The 14,696-nt window shown below is 31.4% G+C and overlaps 1 protein-coding gene across 1 annotated transcript; it reads right to left on the reverse strand.

The window, feature by feature from the left end:
• Window positions 1–8,523: 8,523 nt before the first annotated feature.
• LOC120078500 (glycerol-3-phosphate acyltransferase 9) lies at window positions 8,524–12,879 on the reverse strand. Its single transcript, XM_039032771.1, has 11 exons — window positions 12,494–12,879; window positions 12,298–12,355; window positions 11,986–12,104; window positions 11,500–11,599; window positions 11,165–11,260; window positions 10,958–11,054; window positions 10,641–10,728; window positions 10,449–10,545; window positions 10,261–10,346; window positions 9,236–9,355; window positions 8,524–9,102 (listed from the first exon to the last, which is right to left on the reverse strand). Exons 1-11 carry the CDS (start codon window positions 12,610–12,612, stop codon window positions 8,955–8,957), a joined length of 1,128 nt encoding a protein of 375 aa, XP_038888699.1. The 5' UTR covers window positions 12,613–12,879; the 3' UTR covers window positions 8,524–8,954.
• Between the last annotated feature and the right edge of the window lie 1,817 nt (window positions 12,880–14,696).

A 14,696-nucleotide genomic window follows, 5' to 3' on the forward strand; every position in this document is an offset into this window, starting at 1 on the left:
CGTTAGTGCAATGAGTTGGGATTACTCGGGCGATTTAAGATAATAAACATTATTATGCATTAATAGTTGTTATGTATCTACCTATTCTCATCACAAGTCTTCTATTGCTCAATTTGTATAGTTAGGAGTAGGAGTAGTATGTAAATCCATTAAACTTCTTTTTATTTTTCTTTTCATCGCCTCAAACGCATTGTTTCACAAGCATTATTGAGTGACAAGTCCATGTGTTCGACCTCGGATTATCCGAGAAACTTGCGTTTGCGTTATACTTGGCGTGAGCGTAAGAAAACTTGTGATAGGAACGCGTGGTCATTACATATTAGATTAACGCATTTTCACTCCGACGCATGACCTCAGACGCATGGGCGCAAACGCATAAGCTATGTCTAACGCATGATTGCATGTACAACCCCATCTGTCCCTAATAATAATAATTTTCCTTCCTACCAACACTAGGCTTCTTTCCTGTCCACAACTCATAAGAGGTTTTAGCTACTGCTTTACTAGGTACCCTATTAAAGATACATGTTGCAGTCTTTAGTACTCACCCCAGATGGATTCTGGTATAGAAGAATGACTAATCATACTTCTTACCATATCCTTAAGTATTCTATTTTTCCTTTTCGCTACACCATTCATGTTGGGTTTGCTCGGCATAATGTATTATAGGACGATTCCACATTTCTCTAAGTATTTGGCAAAGGGTCCTGGACGTTGTTCAACTGATCCATCATAGCTACCGTAGTTTTCACCACCACAATTAGATTTGACAGTCTTAATTTTCTTTCTTTAGCTTTGAAAGACTTGAAAACGTCTAAAGATTGAGATTTCTTATGAATTAAATGTAGTTACCCATATCTTGAATAGTTGTCTATGAACGTACTAAAATACTGTTGTCTATTCCAAGAAGCCATAGGGAATGGGCACAAATGTCTATATGTATTAGTTCTAAGACATCTAAGCATCTGTTGGCACCTAATTTTCTTATGTTTACAGTTTTTCCTTAATATATTCCACACAAATGTCAAAGTTACTTAAATCAAGGGAATCAAGAATTCCATCTGACACAAGTCTCTGAATTCTCTATTTAGAGATGTGACCTAAACGTTTGTGTCATAACATAGCGAAATTCTCATTTAATTTACACTTTGTACCACATGAATTAGATAACAGGATCTTGTTAAATAAAGTAAAAGAATCAAGCATATATAAATTATCAATTAAAGGACCGGAACCAATAAGCTTTGAATCTTGAAAAAGATTAATTTCATTATTTCCAAAAGAACAAGAAAAACCAATGTTGAATGAGAAATTTCGGCGAAACACGAGTTGTCACATCATCAATGAAAGCTCGAGCCCATTGAAAAAATTATAAGTTGGATTGGACCGAGTAATTAAAGTCACTCGGGCCCAACCCAATTCAAACCCATGGTAAAATTTTGAGCTAAATTAAAGATTAAGCTCAAGCCTAGTATTTCGGTCCAACAACAAATGGGCTCAAACCCAATTTTGGCCCAAGAAAGTAATTAGGCCCAAACCCATATAAGGCTCATGAGAAACCTCTATAAATAGAGGCATTATCTCTTCATTTAAGAGGAGGTTGGTGGGAATTGAAGGCAAAATCTCTCTGAAGATCTGAAGTCTGAAGCTTCAAGAATTTAAAGAACATAACTCCCAAAGCTTTGAAGATTAGAAGATACTAAAGCTCTGAAGATCGAAAGACACTAAAGCTCTAAAGATCAGAAGACATATCAAAGTTCTGAAGACCGAAGTCCTTTGAAGATACAAGTGTTTTGAAGGCTGAAGTCCTTTAAAGATACAAGCATTCTGAACACACTTAAGACTGAAGTCCTTTGAAGATACAAGCATTCTGAACATGCTTGAAGACTGAAGTCCTTTGAAGATACAAGCATTTTTCCAAGACTTCAACTCCAAGATCATCATGCACTTCGCTTCCTCAAATCAAGCGTACGCATTCAACTGAGAGAGAATCAGAGGATCAAGTACTAGAGATCTAACCACATCACATCAAATCAACATCAGCATCAACACCAACTCAAGTTCAACTCCATGAAACAAGTTTCTCCAAAAGCCTCGTGCGAATACTAATCCTCTAAGAAGATCAACAAGCCTGAAGGCCGATCATCCAAAAAGATCAACAAGCCCAATGGATGATCGTCCAAGAAGATCAACAAGTCCAAATGCCGATCGTCCAAGAAGATCAACAAGTCCAAAGGTCGATCATCCAAAAAGATTAACAAGCCTAAAGGCCGATCATCCCAGAAGATCATCAAGCTTAAAAATTGATCATCCAAGAAGATCAACAAGCCCAAAGGCCGATCATCCAAGAAGATCAACAAGCCCAAAGGCCGATCATCCAAGAAGATCAACAAGCCCAAAGGCCGATAATCCAAGAAGATCAACAAGCCCAAAGGCCGATCATCCAAGAAGATCAACAAGCCCAAGGACGATCATCCAAGAAGATCATCAAGCCCAAAGGCCGATAATCCAAGAAGATCAACAAGCCCAAAGGTCGATCACCCAAGAAGATCAACAAGCCCAAAAGTCGATTGTTTAAGAAGATCAACCAACTTAAAGATTATAGTTTATTTTGAAAGCATCAAAATACTATGTATTAGAGATTGTACTCACTTTCCACAAAATTAATACAAATACAAAGTTCAAGTTCCACGAAATAAATTTCTATTGAAATCTCGTGCGAACAACCAAATTTGTCCAAACTAAAAATAAATAAAAAAAATCCATCTAAATGACGGTACAACAAAAGTCTCATTCAAATCCAAACAACAACCAATTTTTAAATGTAATCTAAGACTCACAATAGCTTCAACTGGAACTACTTTACCATCACCCACATAGATGAATCTTTCAGTATCACTTGACGACTGGCTCCACATGCAACCCTTCATTGATATACTTATGAGAGTAGTAACACCGAAATCTACACATCTATAGATACATAAACTAAATTAACTTCAGAACAAACCAAAGTAAGAAGTTTACCGTTCTTTACACGTCATTTGGCGTATTTAAGACAATCTTTCTTGAAGTGACCTTTTTTTAAGAAAAAACAAGGATTTTTAGTAACCTGTTTTTTTTTTTTTTCTCCTTATTTTGTTGAGATGTCCATTCTGTAGCACCTATAGATTTCCTTTCTTCTTATCATGAGAGTTAATTGCCAAATGAGCATTTTTTGTCCTTTCTCTCTTCATCCTATCTTCTTTTTGCACACATTGTGAGATAAACTCATTAATACTCCATTTATCCTTCTGAGTATTATAGCTTATCTTAAATTGAGTAAAATGTGCAGGAAGAGAGATAAGTACCAGATGTACGAGTAAATTTTCATTTATCTCGATATCAAGTGCCTTTAATTTACCTACGAGATTGGACATTTTCATAATGTACTCCCTTATGTTTCTATTGCCCTTATACCTCATAAAAGTTAAAGAAGTCAAAAGACTACTTGCTTCCCCTTTTTTATTTTTAGCAAAATATTTCTCAATTTGAGCAAGAAACTTATTTGCATTTTCACTTTTTGTGATAGAGCCTCGGAAAGACTCCAAAATGGAGTGCCCAATGATCATCAAACACATGCGATTTGACTGTTTATACTTCTTAATATTAGCCGTATTTGATTGTTCTTCAATAGAAGTAGGTTTGGCGGTCCTTACTGCAAGGTCTAGATCCATACACCTGATAAGTATCTCTAGGCTTTTCTTCCAAATTTTGAAGTTCGATCCATTCAACTTAGGAATTGAACTCAAATTTCCAGATATTTGAGTAAGACCAACTGAAACAATAAACAACAAAACATATACTCATTATTAAAATATGACTAAGTAATTTCACATATGTGGTGAGCCCCTTTTACAAGATAACTAGCACAACATTGATGCCTAGCCTTTGGGCAAAGATGCCAATTGTAAATGGTACTCCAATATATTAATCAAAGTATTGACAATAAATTTGTCAAAAAATAGCATTTCTTTGGATCGACTATGTTTCACATGAACAATCCTTATACTGTCACATACTCATTACCACATGCATACCCACAATTTGGCCAAATAATTATCTTCCTTTGGGTCGATAAATTATCGGCATAAATTCCTGAATATGCACATCTCATATTTCATAACTAAATTAGTCTAAATAATAGAAACTACTTTGGTAACATATTATTTTTACCAATTCAATCCAAAATATAAGACACAATAATATAATAATATTATTGTACAAAAATAATAGAAGAAGAACGTCCAATAGTCTTTATCAAAATTCACCCAATAATTACATACACATAATACAACGAAAGCAACATAAATATGTGATTATCATCAAATATCATCAATCTGACTTAAATTTAAATTCACCAAAATATTAATCAAATTTAAATTTAAATTTACCACATTATCAATCAAATTTAAATTTAAATTCATCAAAATATCATTCACATTTAAATTTAATCCACAACATGATGAATTAATCTTGGATTCACAACATGATAAATCAAATTTAACTTAAATCCACAAATGATTAATCAAACTTAAACCAAAATCCACATAGAATTAATCAAATTTAAACTTGAATATACAAAAGTTATCAATTAAAAAACTTTTTTTTATTCACAAAAGTATCAATTAAAAACTAGACTTTAAATTCACTAAATCATCAATTAAGAATTAATAATAATAATAATTCCCAAGAAATGCCGACATGAAATTCACAAAATTATTAATCTAAAATCAAGAATCGCTGGCAAGAACATCACAAAATCATCAATCAAAAAACCAAGAAACGCCCAGCTAAATACCACATCCATGATCGGCGACTCCGAGACATCCGACAACAATAAACTGAACCCTATGTCTAGCGAGAGTTGCAACTACAAGATGGTGAACCAAATTTGAATCAAATAAACAAACATAAACCAACAAGCATGAAAACCAAAGCTTCGAATGCCCCTCTCTTTATATATTAGTTCAATTGGGATTCTCATTAAACTCTAATTAACTATAAATAGACTTCTACCATTTAAGTTCATACTCAATTAGAAATCTAAGACTTTAATTAATTAAATCACATAGGACTCAATCTAATAAAATAACTAATGTGATAAAATATTAATTCACTTACATAATCCATAATCCATATTTTAATTGTACGTATTATTATTTAAATGTGGTTAATTAGGTGTGTCCTATGTTTAGCTTTCAAAGACTTTGTTCAAATGCTCATTTACTAGTCAAATAAATCATTATATCATGTCATGTCATATTTTTTGTAAAAGAATATTGATAATGATTAGTTTTTTTTTTTTTATCAAGATTAAAAATATAATATTTTAATTTAGCTCAATTAACAATGGATACATATATTTGAATCTCATATAATGAATATAATAACAATTTAGAAATTTAGAAATTTAAAACAAGGTAAACATAAAAGTTTAAATACTATATAAAATTTAAACCAACATTCCAAGCCCGAGAAAAGATCAAGTTGGAATTAAAAGTCAATTTTAGCCATCAATAAATTTAAGTCCAATGTGCAACGAGCTAAGAAACGTCTCTTTCACGGCTTCTTTTCTTTCTTTTTTTTTTCTCTCTTTTTTTTCTTTCTTTTTTTCTTTTCTTTAAAAAAAATTACAAAGTCTCTTTCGCGCATTGACTGTTTAACTAAAGTCAACAAATAATAATATATTATAGTGTATTTAATTAATATTTAAATTTGATATTGGTTTAAATTTATAATCTTAATTAAAAAGAGAAATTATTTTCAATAACAAAACTATTGAAAATTATTATTGAAAATCTTTACAAATAATAGCAAAATATCACAATCTGTGATAAACCATAATAGACTATTAGTTATGTCTGTTATGATACAAATAGATATAAATAGTAGTTTATCGCGATTTATCGCAGATAGACAATAAAATTTTGCTATATTTATAAATATTTTGGTTTATTTCCTATATTTGAAAACAACATTTATTTTAATATTGTCAAAAGTTCAGAATAAATTATTTTTAATATGGTTTAAATATAACCAAATTAAAAAAAAATTGTGTTTTTCATATTTTTTTTTATTTTCAATTCACTAACAAAAATATGTTAAAGTTATCATTAATTTAAAACAAAATATATTTGGTAGATTTTTTTTAAAAAAAATTACTACATGAAAGATGAAATATATATTTAATTTGTATATGACTAAGATTAAATTGAATATATATATATATATATATAAAAGTTTGAATAAGTCTAATTTGTAAATTAAATACTTTTTTAATATGATTAATCTAAAATCAAATATTATTTTGCTAATTTAGTTTAGAAGTTTGTAATTTCAGTTATTTTTTCAAAAAAATTATTATTATTATTATTTTGTTTTCATCAATTTTAAAATCGAACTTTCAAATTATAATTTTTCTTTTGTGATTTGATAGAGTTGTTTCTAAATAAAGAAAAATAAATCAAAATATTTATAAATAGAGCAAAATATCACAGGTCCATCAGTGATAGATATTGATAAACTATTATCATCTAATACTGATAAACTACTATCATCCATCACTGATAGACACTGATAGATATCTATCGATGTCTATCACTCATAGATTATAACATTTTGCTATATTTGAAAAAATTCCATATTTTGACATTTAAAATAATTTTCCAATTTGATATTTTAGTTTTAATAATTAAGCAAGAAAGGATTTACATAATTTATTATTCATTTTTTTTTTTACATAAATAAGTTAAAAATAAAGGTGAATTTAGAGCTTTGACCCTAATGTAAAATGATCAATTTTAAGAGAAATTTTCACAGATAGAAAAATATCAAACTATTTACAGAAACAGCAAAAAAAACAACTTCTATCAACGTTTATCAATAATAGACTTGTATCAGTTTTCTATCACTATAGTATCAATGATAAACTTTTATCGTTTTCTATCATTGATAGACACTAATAAACTTCTATCCTCTATCAATGATAGACTTCTATCAGTTTCTATCACTAATAGACACTGATAGTCAATAGACTTTTATGAACACCTATTAGTGATAGACTTGTATCAGTTTCTATCACTCGTAATATCAGTGATAAATTTGTCTTAGTTTTTATCACTGATAGGCATTCATTTTTATTGGCCTCCAATAAAGAAGATTAAATTTTACTATTTTGTGTAAATAAATATTTTTTTTTTCATTTTTTAAAAATCCCCTCATTTTATTTACTCACCTTATATTATTTTAATCAATAAATTTGGGTGAAATGAAAAGGAAATAACTTTTTTTTAATATGCATAATTAAAAAAAATAAAATTGTTGATTTTACCATGTTTGATGATAAAAATGTTGTATGTGACCATTAAAGTGGAATCAAATATTTTTATGATTCGTTGTAGACATGGTTAAACATAAGTACATTACATGTGATAAAGCAAAAGTACAAAAACATAAAGAAATTCACAAACTATAGATTTATAAAATGTTGTAGATATACAATATCTACATATATTAATATTCACATTGTAATTGTTGTTTAAAAGTATTTGAAATGTTAAATATACAAAAAATGAGAAGCTGCGGAAAAAATGAAAAAAAAAATTAATTAACTAATCATAGTAATCACACAACAACTAATAAATAAATATTAAAGTTTATTCCTACACTTAAGAATAAAGGAAAAAGATGCAGAAAATAATCTGAGATAAATTAAAATAAGATGTTTGACAATCTTAATTGAAGAAAAAAAAGGGAGAAAAAAGGTCTTCCAAAACCTCACAGATTTGTCACAAAAGTTAGTGAAAAACTAATTTAAATGATAAAATTGCTAAAAATATTTATAAATAATAATAAAATATCTGCATCTATTTAAATCGAGATAGACCACAGATAGAAATAAACAATGAAATTTTACTATATTTATAAATATTTTGATTCATTTTCCTATAATTAAAAACAACTCAACATTAATCCTCATTTTATAATTGGCCATATTTCATTAGATTTTTTTTTCCGTCATCTATCAAACTCTAAATTTGGCTATTCGTTTCAATTTCCCTAAATTTTTCAAAACAAAAAATCCATTTTTTATCAGTAAATAAAAATCCATTTATAAACCAATTAAAACCCTAAACTTTTTAAACATCTAACTATATTGAGTAAATTTAAACCTTAAAGTTTATATTAATTTATACCCTCACCCTCCGTTCCCTTTCAATTAAACATCACATAAAGACTTATCATTTTGCCAATTAAATCTATAAAATTTTAGAAGCAAACTAATTTTAATTCTTAGAATTTCCTTCGAATATGAATCGTTCATACCGTTAATCTTACATTTGAAGAGATCTACTCACAGAATAAGTGTACCTTTTAATTTAACCCCTGAATTACAGTTTCCTTTTACTCATATTCCTCACCCTAAATCCAAAACCCTAACATAGAATGGCGAAACGTCACTGTTTGGCGTTAGTTCTGACATTGTTTTTGTCTCACAAAACCATTTCAGTTGACAAATAATAGTTCGTCTAGAACATATTTGAATTCAACTAAAAAAGAAAGAACCTATTTAAACACTTCAAAACATCCAACAGCAACAAAACTTAGGGTAATGCAGAGCAAAACCAGGAAGCCCATTACAGAACCACAAAGCACAAGATAAAACTCCAATGAAGAGATGTACTCAAAGGAAGGTTTTGTGCAAGAATTGATGCTTGCTTAAAAGACCTAAAACAATCCATGGCATTCTATAATTTACGTAACTACACGATTCTATCCCATCCCTGAAAGAAGATTCCTACTCACCTGCCGTCCTCAACGGTTCTTCGAATGAACTCTAGCCAAATAATTAGGCTTCAGGCAGGAACCTGGCTTCCAATGGTAAATGTAGTTTGAAGACTAGATACTGACAGACATCACTTATTGTCCAATAGCTGCAGCACTGACTCCGCAAAGCTTTGTTGTTTACGTTCTCGGTATTTTGGGCTCGGACGGGAGTGCTTCAAATATCCATCCCATGGAACCTTCTTAAGACCTGCACGAGCACATATTATGTCCCTGACCCTGTTAAAATAAAATAACAAGCAAAATTAGAGCAGCCTAAGGCCAGTTGAACAAGAAAAGTTAATGGAAAGATTTTATTCTGATAGTGATAGAAGAACTGCTATGTAGCATTGCAGGTGGGAACTAAGGTTACCTCTCTGCAAACTCGATGGGTGTTTCTCCAGGCTTCAAAACTTGGGGTTCCAGGTACCAAACATCACAAACAACAGCCCAAGAGGTCATAAGCTGCAGCAGATGCATAGTGAATGACTGCCTGCAAAACGTTACACAGTCCGGGAATCATCTACCTGATATAACAACCAATTCCATGCTAATGCATAACAAACCTAAATACCTGATTAAAGTCATGCACTAACATGCGCAAAAATACCACCATTGACAGACAAATACACTAAACTCTGGCAAATTCCATATCAATCAAATTATTTCTAGCCAAAAAGTGTAAATTCACAAAGTTACTTAGAAAGAGAACACCAGGATGAAACTGTGAGACTAGATGAACCAAAACGATCTAACAAGGGAAGATGCTTGTTTTGAAATATCCATAGAATTCTTTACAACCGAAGTTAAGCGAGGAGAGCTTTAACCACGTTAAACTATAACAAACCAAGGTCTAGCATATTTGAAACGAACTCAGGTCTAAGCATGACTATAATTTATTTCCTGATGGAAAACTTTATTGCAATGCAAAAAACCCCATGACACCAACACCTTTTCTATCGAGCATGAGCATAAGCATATTAGCTAAGCTATCAGCATTTGTGGTTTCTTTAGGGTGGTATCAGTTTTTCTTTTCTTTTCTTTTCCATTTTTTTAATTTTAATTTATTTTTTCTGAAAGTTGTTTAGAATGATATTTTCTGTTTATGCTTCATTCTATTTGACTTACATCTTTATCAACGTTTAGCAAATTAGGTTACCAAGCACAAACAATAATATTTACCATTGCACGCAAGCATCACTTTTAAAACCAACAAAATACAGTTTTGTTCATTTTCTTGAAGTTGCCTAACTAAACAAAACATTTGTCAAACATGTTTTTAGAAATTTGAAAAGAATTTTCAGTCACTTACCTCGATTATCAAACAGGAATAAAGTATCTATCAACAAAAACTAATCAAATAACACATGTAATATTCCTCCACAAAAAGCTCCTTACTTCCTGCTGTTCCAAAAAGCATCGACGAAAATTTTGTTGTATTTGATTGCAATTGGGCAAACAGAGCAGCCAAGTTCAAATGCACCCTGAAATCATATGGTAAATCAAATAAATAAAATAGGCAACCTCAGCAAACTAGATAAAGCAAAAACTGGATTGATAAATAGCCTATTGGCCTTGAACAATACCTTCTTGAACATAACAGAGTAGTGGTTATTTACACAAGTTCCTTCAGGAAATATAAGAAGAGGATTGTTGTCAGCCCCTAGAACGTGGTCATTTAACCTAAAAGAGAAGAAGTTTCAATAATCATTCCACATTTCCACTAACAACCAGTATTTATTGTAATTCTTGTGCTCTTGTTGTACGGTGACACTTACTTCTTTGCAACAATCTCACGGTCCTTCAACTCTGTACGGTTGAACCATATACATCCTATACTCTCCAATATAGTGCTTTGCAACAGGCCTTCAACAACATATAACATAAAGGAAGTTACAATATGAAGACGATTATGGCCTTTCCTGATTACTCATTATGTCTACGATTCGTAATTGTAATAACTGATAGAAACGAAGACAAATATGTCTACTCATTATTAATAGCAAGCATGCCTCTCTCAAGCTTCCATTACTCCATACTTATTCCTACAACCTAAATCTTCAGTTCACATATTTTGCATAATAAATACACTCACCAACCCACCCAGGGTGCTTTTGCATAATAACAGCAAAGGCAGTCATTTGCTCCAAGACTATGAAATCAATCATGGAAGTGTGGTTGGCCACAAAAACCTACACAACGAGGAATGAGAAGAAAAACAATATAGAGAATGATGCTCGACATCTTGAAAAGGGGAAATATGTTAATACATTGGCCAAATGTTATCTAAAATCCCAAACACCTGTTTTGGTCTGATGCTAGGCCTTGGCCCATGATACTTAACAACCCCAGTCCAAGATGCAACAAAGAAGCTGCAAATCAACTCCACCAAAAACCTCTGACAAGGAAATATACAATATTATAATCATTACACAAAAGAATTCTTAACTACCATGCTAACAAGAACAAGATAAGTACATTATTAGGCAAGAAATTTTGAGGGTAGGAGATCAAACAATTGACCATTAAGATGTTAATTAATAAGTGTCTTATCCATTACGTTATGCTCAGATTAGTGTACAAGATATATATAAATAAAAGAATAAGCACACAAGATATATAATTGAGCATTCACACCTCTAACTTAGCTCTCAGCTTAGGTTGCCCTTTCAGAAGTAAATTCACTGGAATGAATGTTGAAAGGAAAATTATCCATCCTATTGTCAATATGAGAACCCTGTACCATTAGGTCAACAAAACATAAACAAAGAATGAAAGTTAGTTCCTATAACTTGAAGTGACCATGTCATTATCAGACCAATGCTGCATGTAAAAAATAATAATAATAATGCCAAAATATTAAATCATCGATTAACCCAAAAGCTTAAGCTGATAGGTGAAAGTAAGTTTAATATTATATCATCTAACACTCCTCGCACTTGTGGCCTTGAAATATGTAGAAGACCTAACAAGTGGAAATTAATATTAACTGGGGAGTAAATAATATTGAAGGGATTTGAACACATGACCTCCTAGATTACCTACTCCAATACCACATTATTCACCGATTGACCTAAAAGCTTAAGTCAATGGGTGAAGGTAAACAACACAAAACAAGCTAACCTCGCCGGGAAGAGAACTAGATACCGAATCACCACTCCACAGCACCACAAAGGGAACAAGTAAATATTCCAATTCCATGGCTCTGGTGGATTTGATTTGAAACACCGAGTAAACGAATCCTACGCATTCATCATCAAAACAACAAATTAAAAACAACAATTTTTAAAGATAACTGGAGGGGAACTTTCACCTCTCAAAGAATTCACTTCCAGGACGAAAAGGGAAAAGCAAATAGACCTGAAAATAATAACCCCACTTTCGCTATGATGAAAATGATAAAAGAATTGAAAACAACGAAAAGGGAAAGCTTACATCAACAATAGCACCAGCAGCCTCGGTAAGAGTCGGCGAAATATCAAGCAAATCACGCCTAACAAGCAAAAACAAGTTAATAAGCTAATCAAATCTCTCGGAAATGGCAAAAAAACGAATCGGGGTAGCATGATAAGAGAAGAAAAAACACGAAACAATATGAAATTGAAGAAACAGAGAGAAAAGGGGAGATCACAGGCGGAGCTTGGCAGTGGGTTCTTGGATAGAGGATCCGGAAGGCAAGTAATCTTCGATATTGGGGCGATCCAAGTCCAATTCAGAGGCGGAGGAGTTGAGAGGAGCAGCACCACTCATAATTGGTGGCTTTGAGAATCTGATTGAAATCTGGATGTGGGTTTCCTCCTATCTGCTTCTTCTTCTTCTTCTTCTTCTTCTTGGCGTTGATTGTGAGGTCTGAGATTTGGTTGAGCTGTGGGTTTGGTTTTGTATTTGTGTAATGTTTCGTTCGGTGGTTTCAGTTACTCGTATTTCTCAACACGCACAAATTTGATGGGTCCTCTCCTCTTTCTTCCTTTCTCCTCTTTACATTTTTCATCTCCACACACATACTTTCCCAGGGTGCCTCTTTTATGGTACGCTTCTAAATTCTTAACTAGACGTCCCGGAGAATTCGAACTTTTGACTTTTAATAAAGAAGTAGTAAATCAAAATAGAAGGGATAAAAATATGATCTTTAATCCATTGAAAATTTTGAAACTTTGGAATAATTGTACGATAAACCTCATTTTTAATCTAAAATAGAATATGTTCCATTTTTTAAAATTAAAACTGAGTTTTTCTTTTTACCTTTTGTTTGTTCATCATCAACAAAAATTAACCAAAAAAAACTTTTGTAACAATTAGGTGTGTAGTCGTGTTGTGAACATGAGTATGGCCGAATTCTAAAATATATTATCAGCCTTTGAGACTTTAGGTTAATGTTTATATAAATTTAATATATTTTGTCACATAATCAACCAGTAATGCTGATGCCATTTTTTCATCAGTAAACTAAGTTAAGAGATCTTTTTGTAAAAAAGAAAAAAAAAAAGCTAAGAGACTATTTAATTCTTTTTTTCCAAACCCAAAAGACTAATAATGTCTATTTTACACTTTCAAAGACCAAACATATACCAAGATTTTGAATCAATTTTGTTACTTATAAAAAAAACATTCTTATGGTTTTTTAATAATGATAAGTTTACCTAGATTTGTAAATATAAACATATGTCCAACTATCATACACACATGTAAATTAACTAAGAGATTAGAAGTTTAATTTCTCCATCTGCATATATTGTTGAAGTAAAATATATAAAGATTTAAATCTTATCTTGGTCTCTGAACTTTAAATCTTATACTATTTCAGTCCCTAAACTTTTAAACACGCCTATTTTAGTCCTTGAACTTTTAAAAAGTGCTTAATTTCTCTGTCGTTAAGATTCTGTTAACTTTTTAACAAAAACTAGAGGTGGCTTATATTTTTTTATGATTATGATGCCAAATAAATTAATCACCCTAAAAGTTCCAGGATTTTAAATGTGAATTAAAGGGTAAATCGGTTTTTTAGGGAGAACGCAACCATCGCTGTAATGACCCAAATTCAGGAGGGATACATGAATGAGCCGGTATCACATTCGAATGATAGAGATCCTGAGGACATAAAAGTATGGTTAAGAAAGGCTTAAAAGAATTGAAAGTTACTACTTATACCAACAAGATGTACCTTCCTTTTCGGTGGTTTGAGGATAAAGCATACTGAAAGTACCTGTGTTGGTTTGTGATGACAACTTTTACTTCTAACCCGTGTTGGTTTGTGGGGACAACTTTTACTTCAAAAAAAAAGTATTCAAGACAAGGGAGGATGACGTCGCAGGGGAATGTCGGGGTCATTAGGGGGCCGAATCATAGGAACTCCAAATTCCGAATCCTGGGCCTGAGACGTTACAATCACTTTGTCTTCTTAGATTTTAAGATTTTAGTAGTTCACTTTGCCTTCCAGATTTTAGTTTGAGGTATTTTCTCTGTTCCTATCCTTTCCTTCTCTCTTTTTTTAGTTATGTGATTCATTGAGGTAATATTTATTTGCAATTGTTAACAAGAACTTAACTCAACCTATATGTGTTGAGGACCTAGAGGTCTATGGTTCAAATTTTCCACCCTCAATTTGTATTAAAAAAATTATTTGCAATTTCTTAGAGTTTATTTTTTTATATGGGTTGTATTTATTTGCATTTTTTAAGTTTATTTTACCTTGTCATGGGATGTTTTATTATTGCGTTTAAAAGTAAAAGTTCTCATGAATACATAGAAAATAAAAATGTTGTTGATTGAGAAAAAAAATTAAATGAAAAATGGATAGATCTCTACAAAAACATCTTCTACACGAATATACTAGT

This window comes from Benincasa hispida, chromosome 5 (assembly GCF_009727055.1).
Source record: "Benincasa hispida cultivar B227 chromosome 5, ASM972705v1, whole genome shotgun sequence".
NCBI lineage: Eukaryota > Viridiplantae > Streptophyta > Magnoliopsida > Cucurbitales > Cucurbitaceae > Benincasa > Benincasa hispida.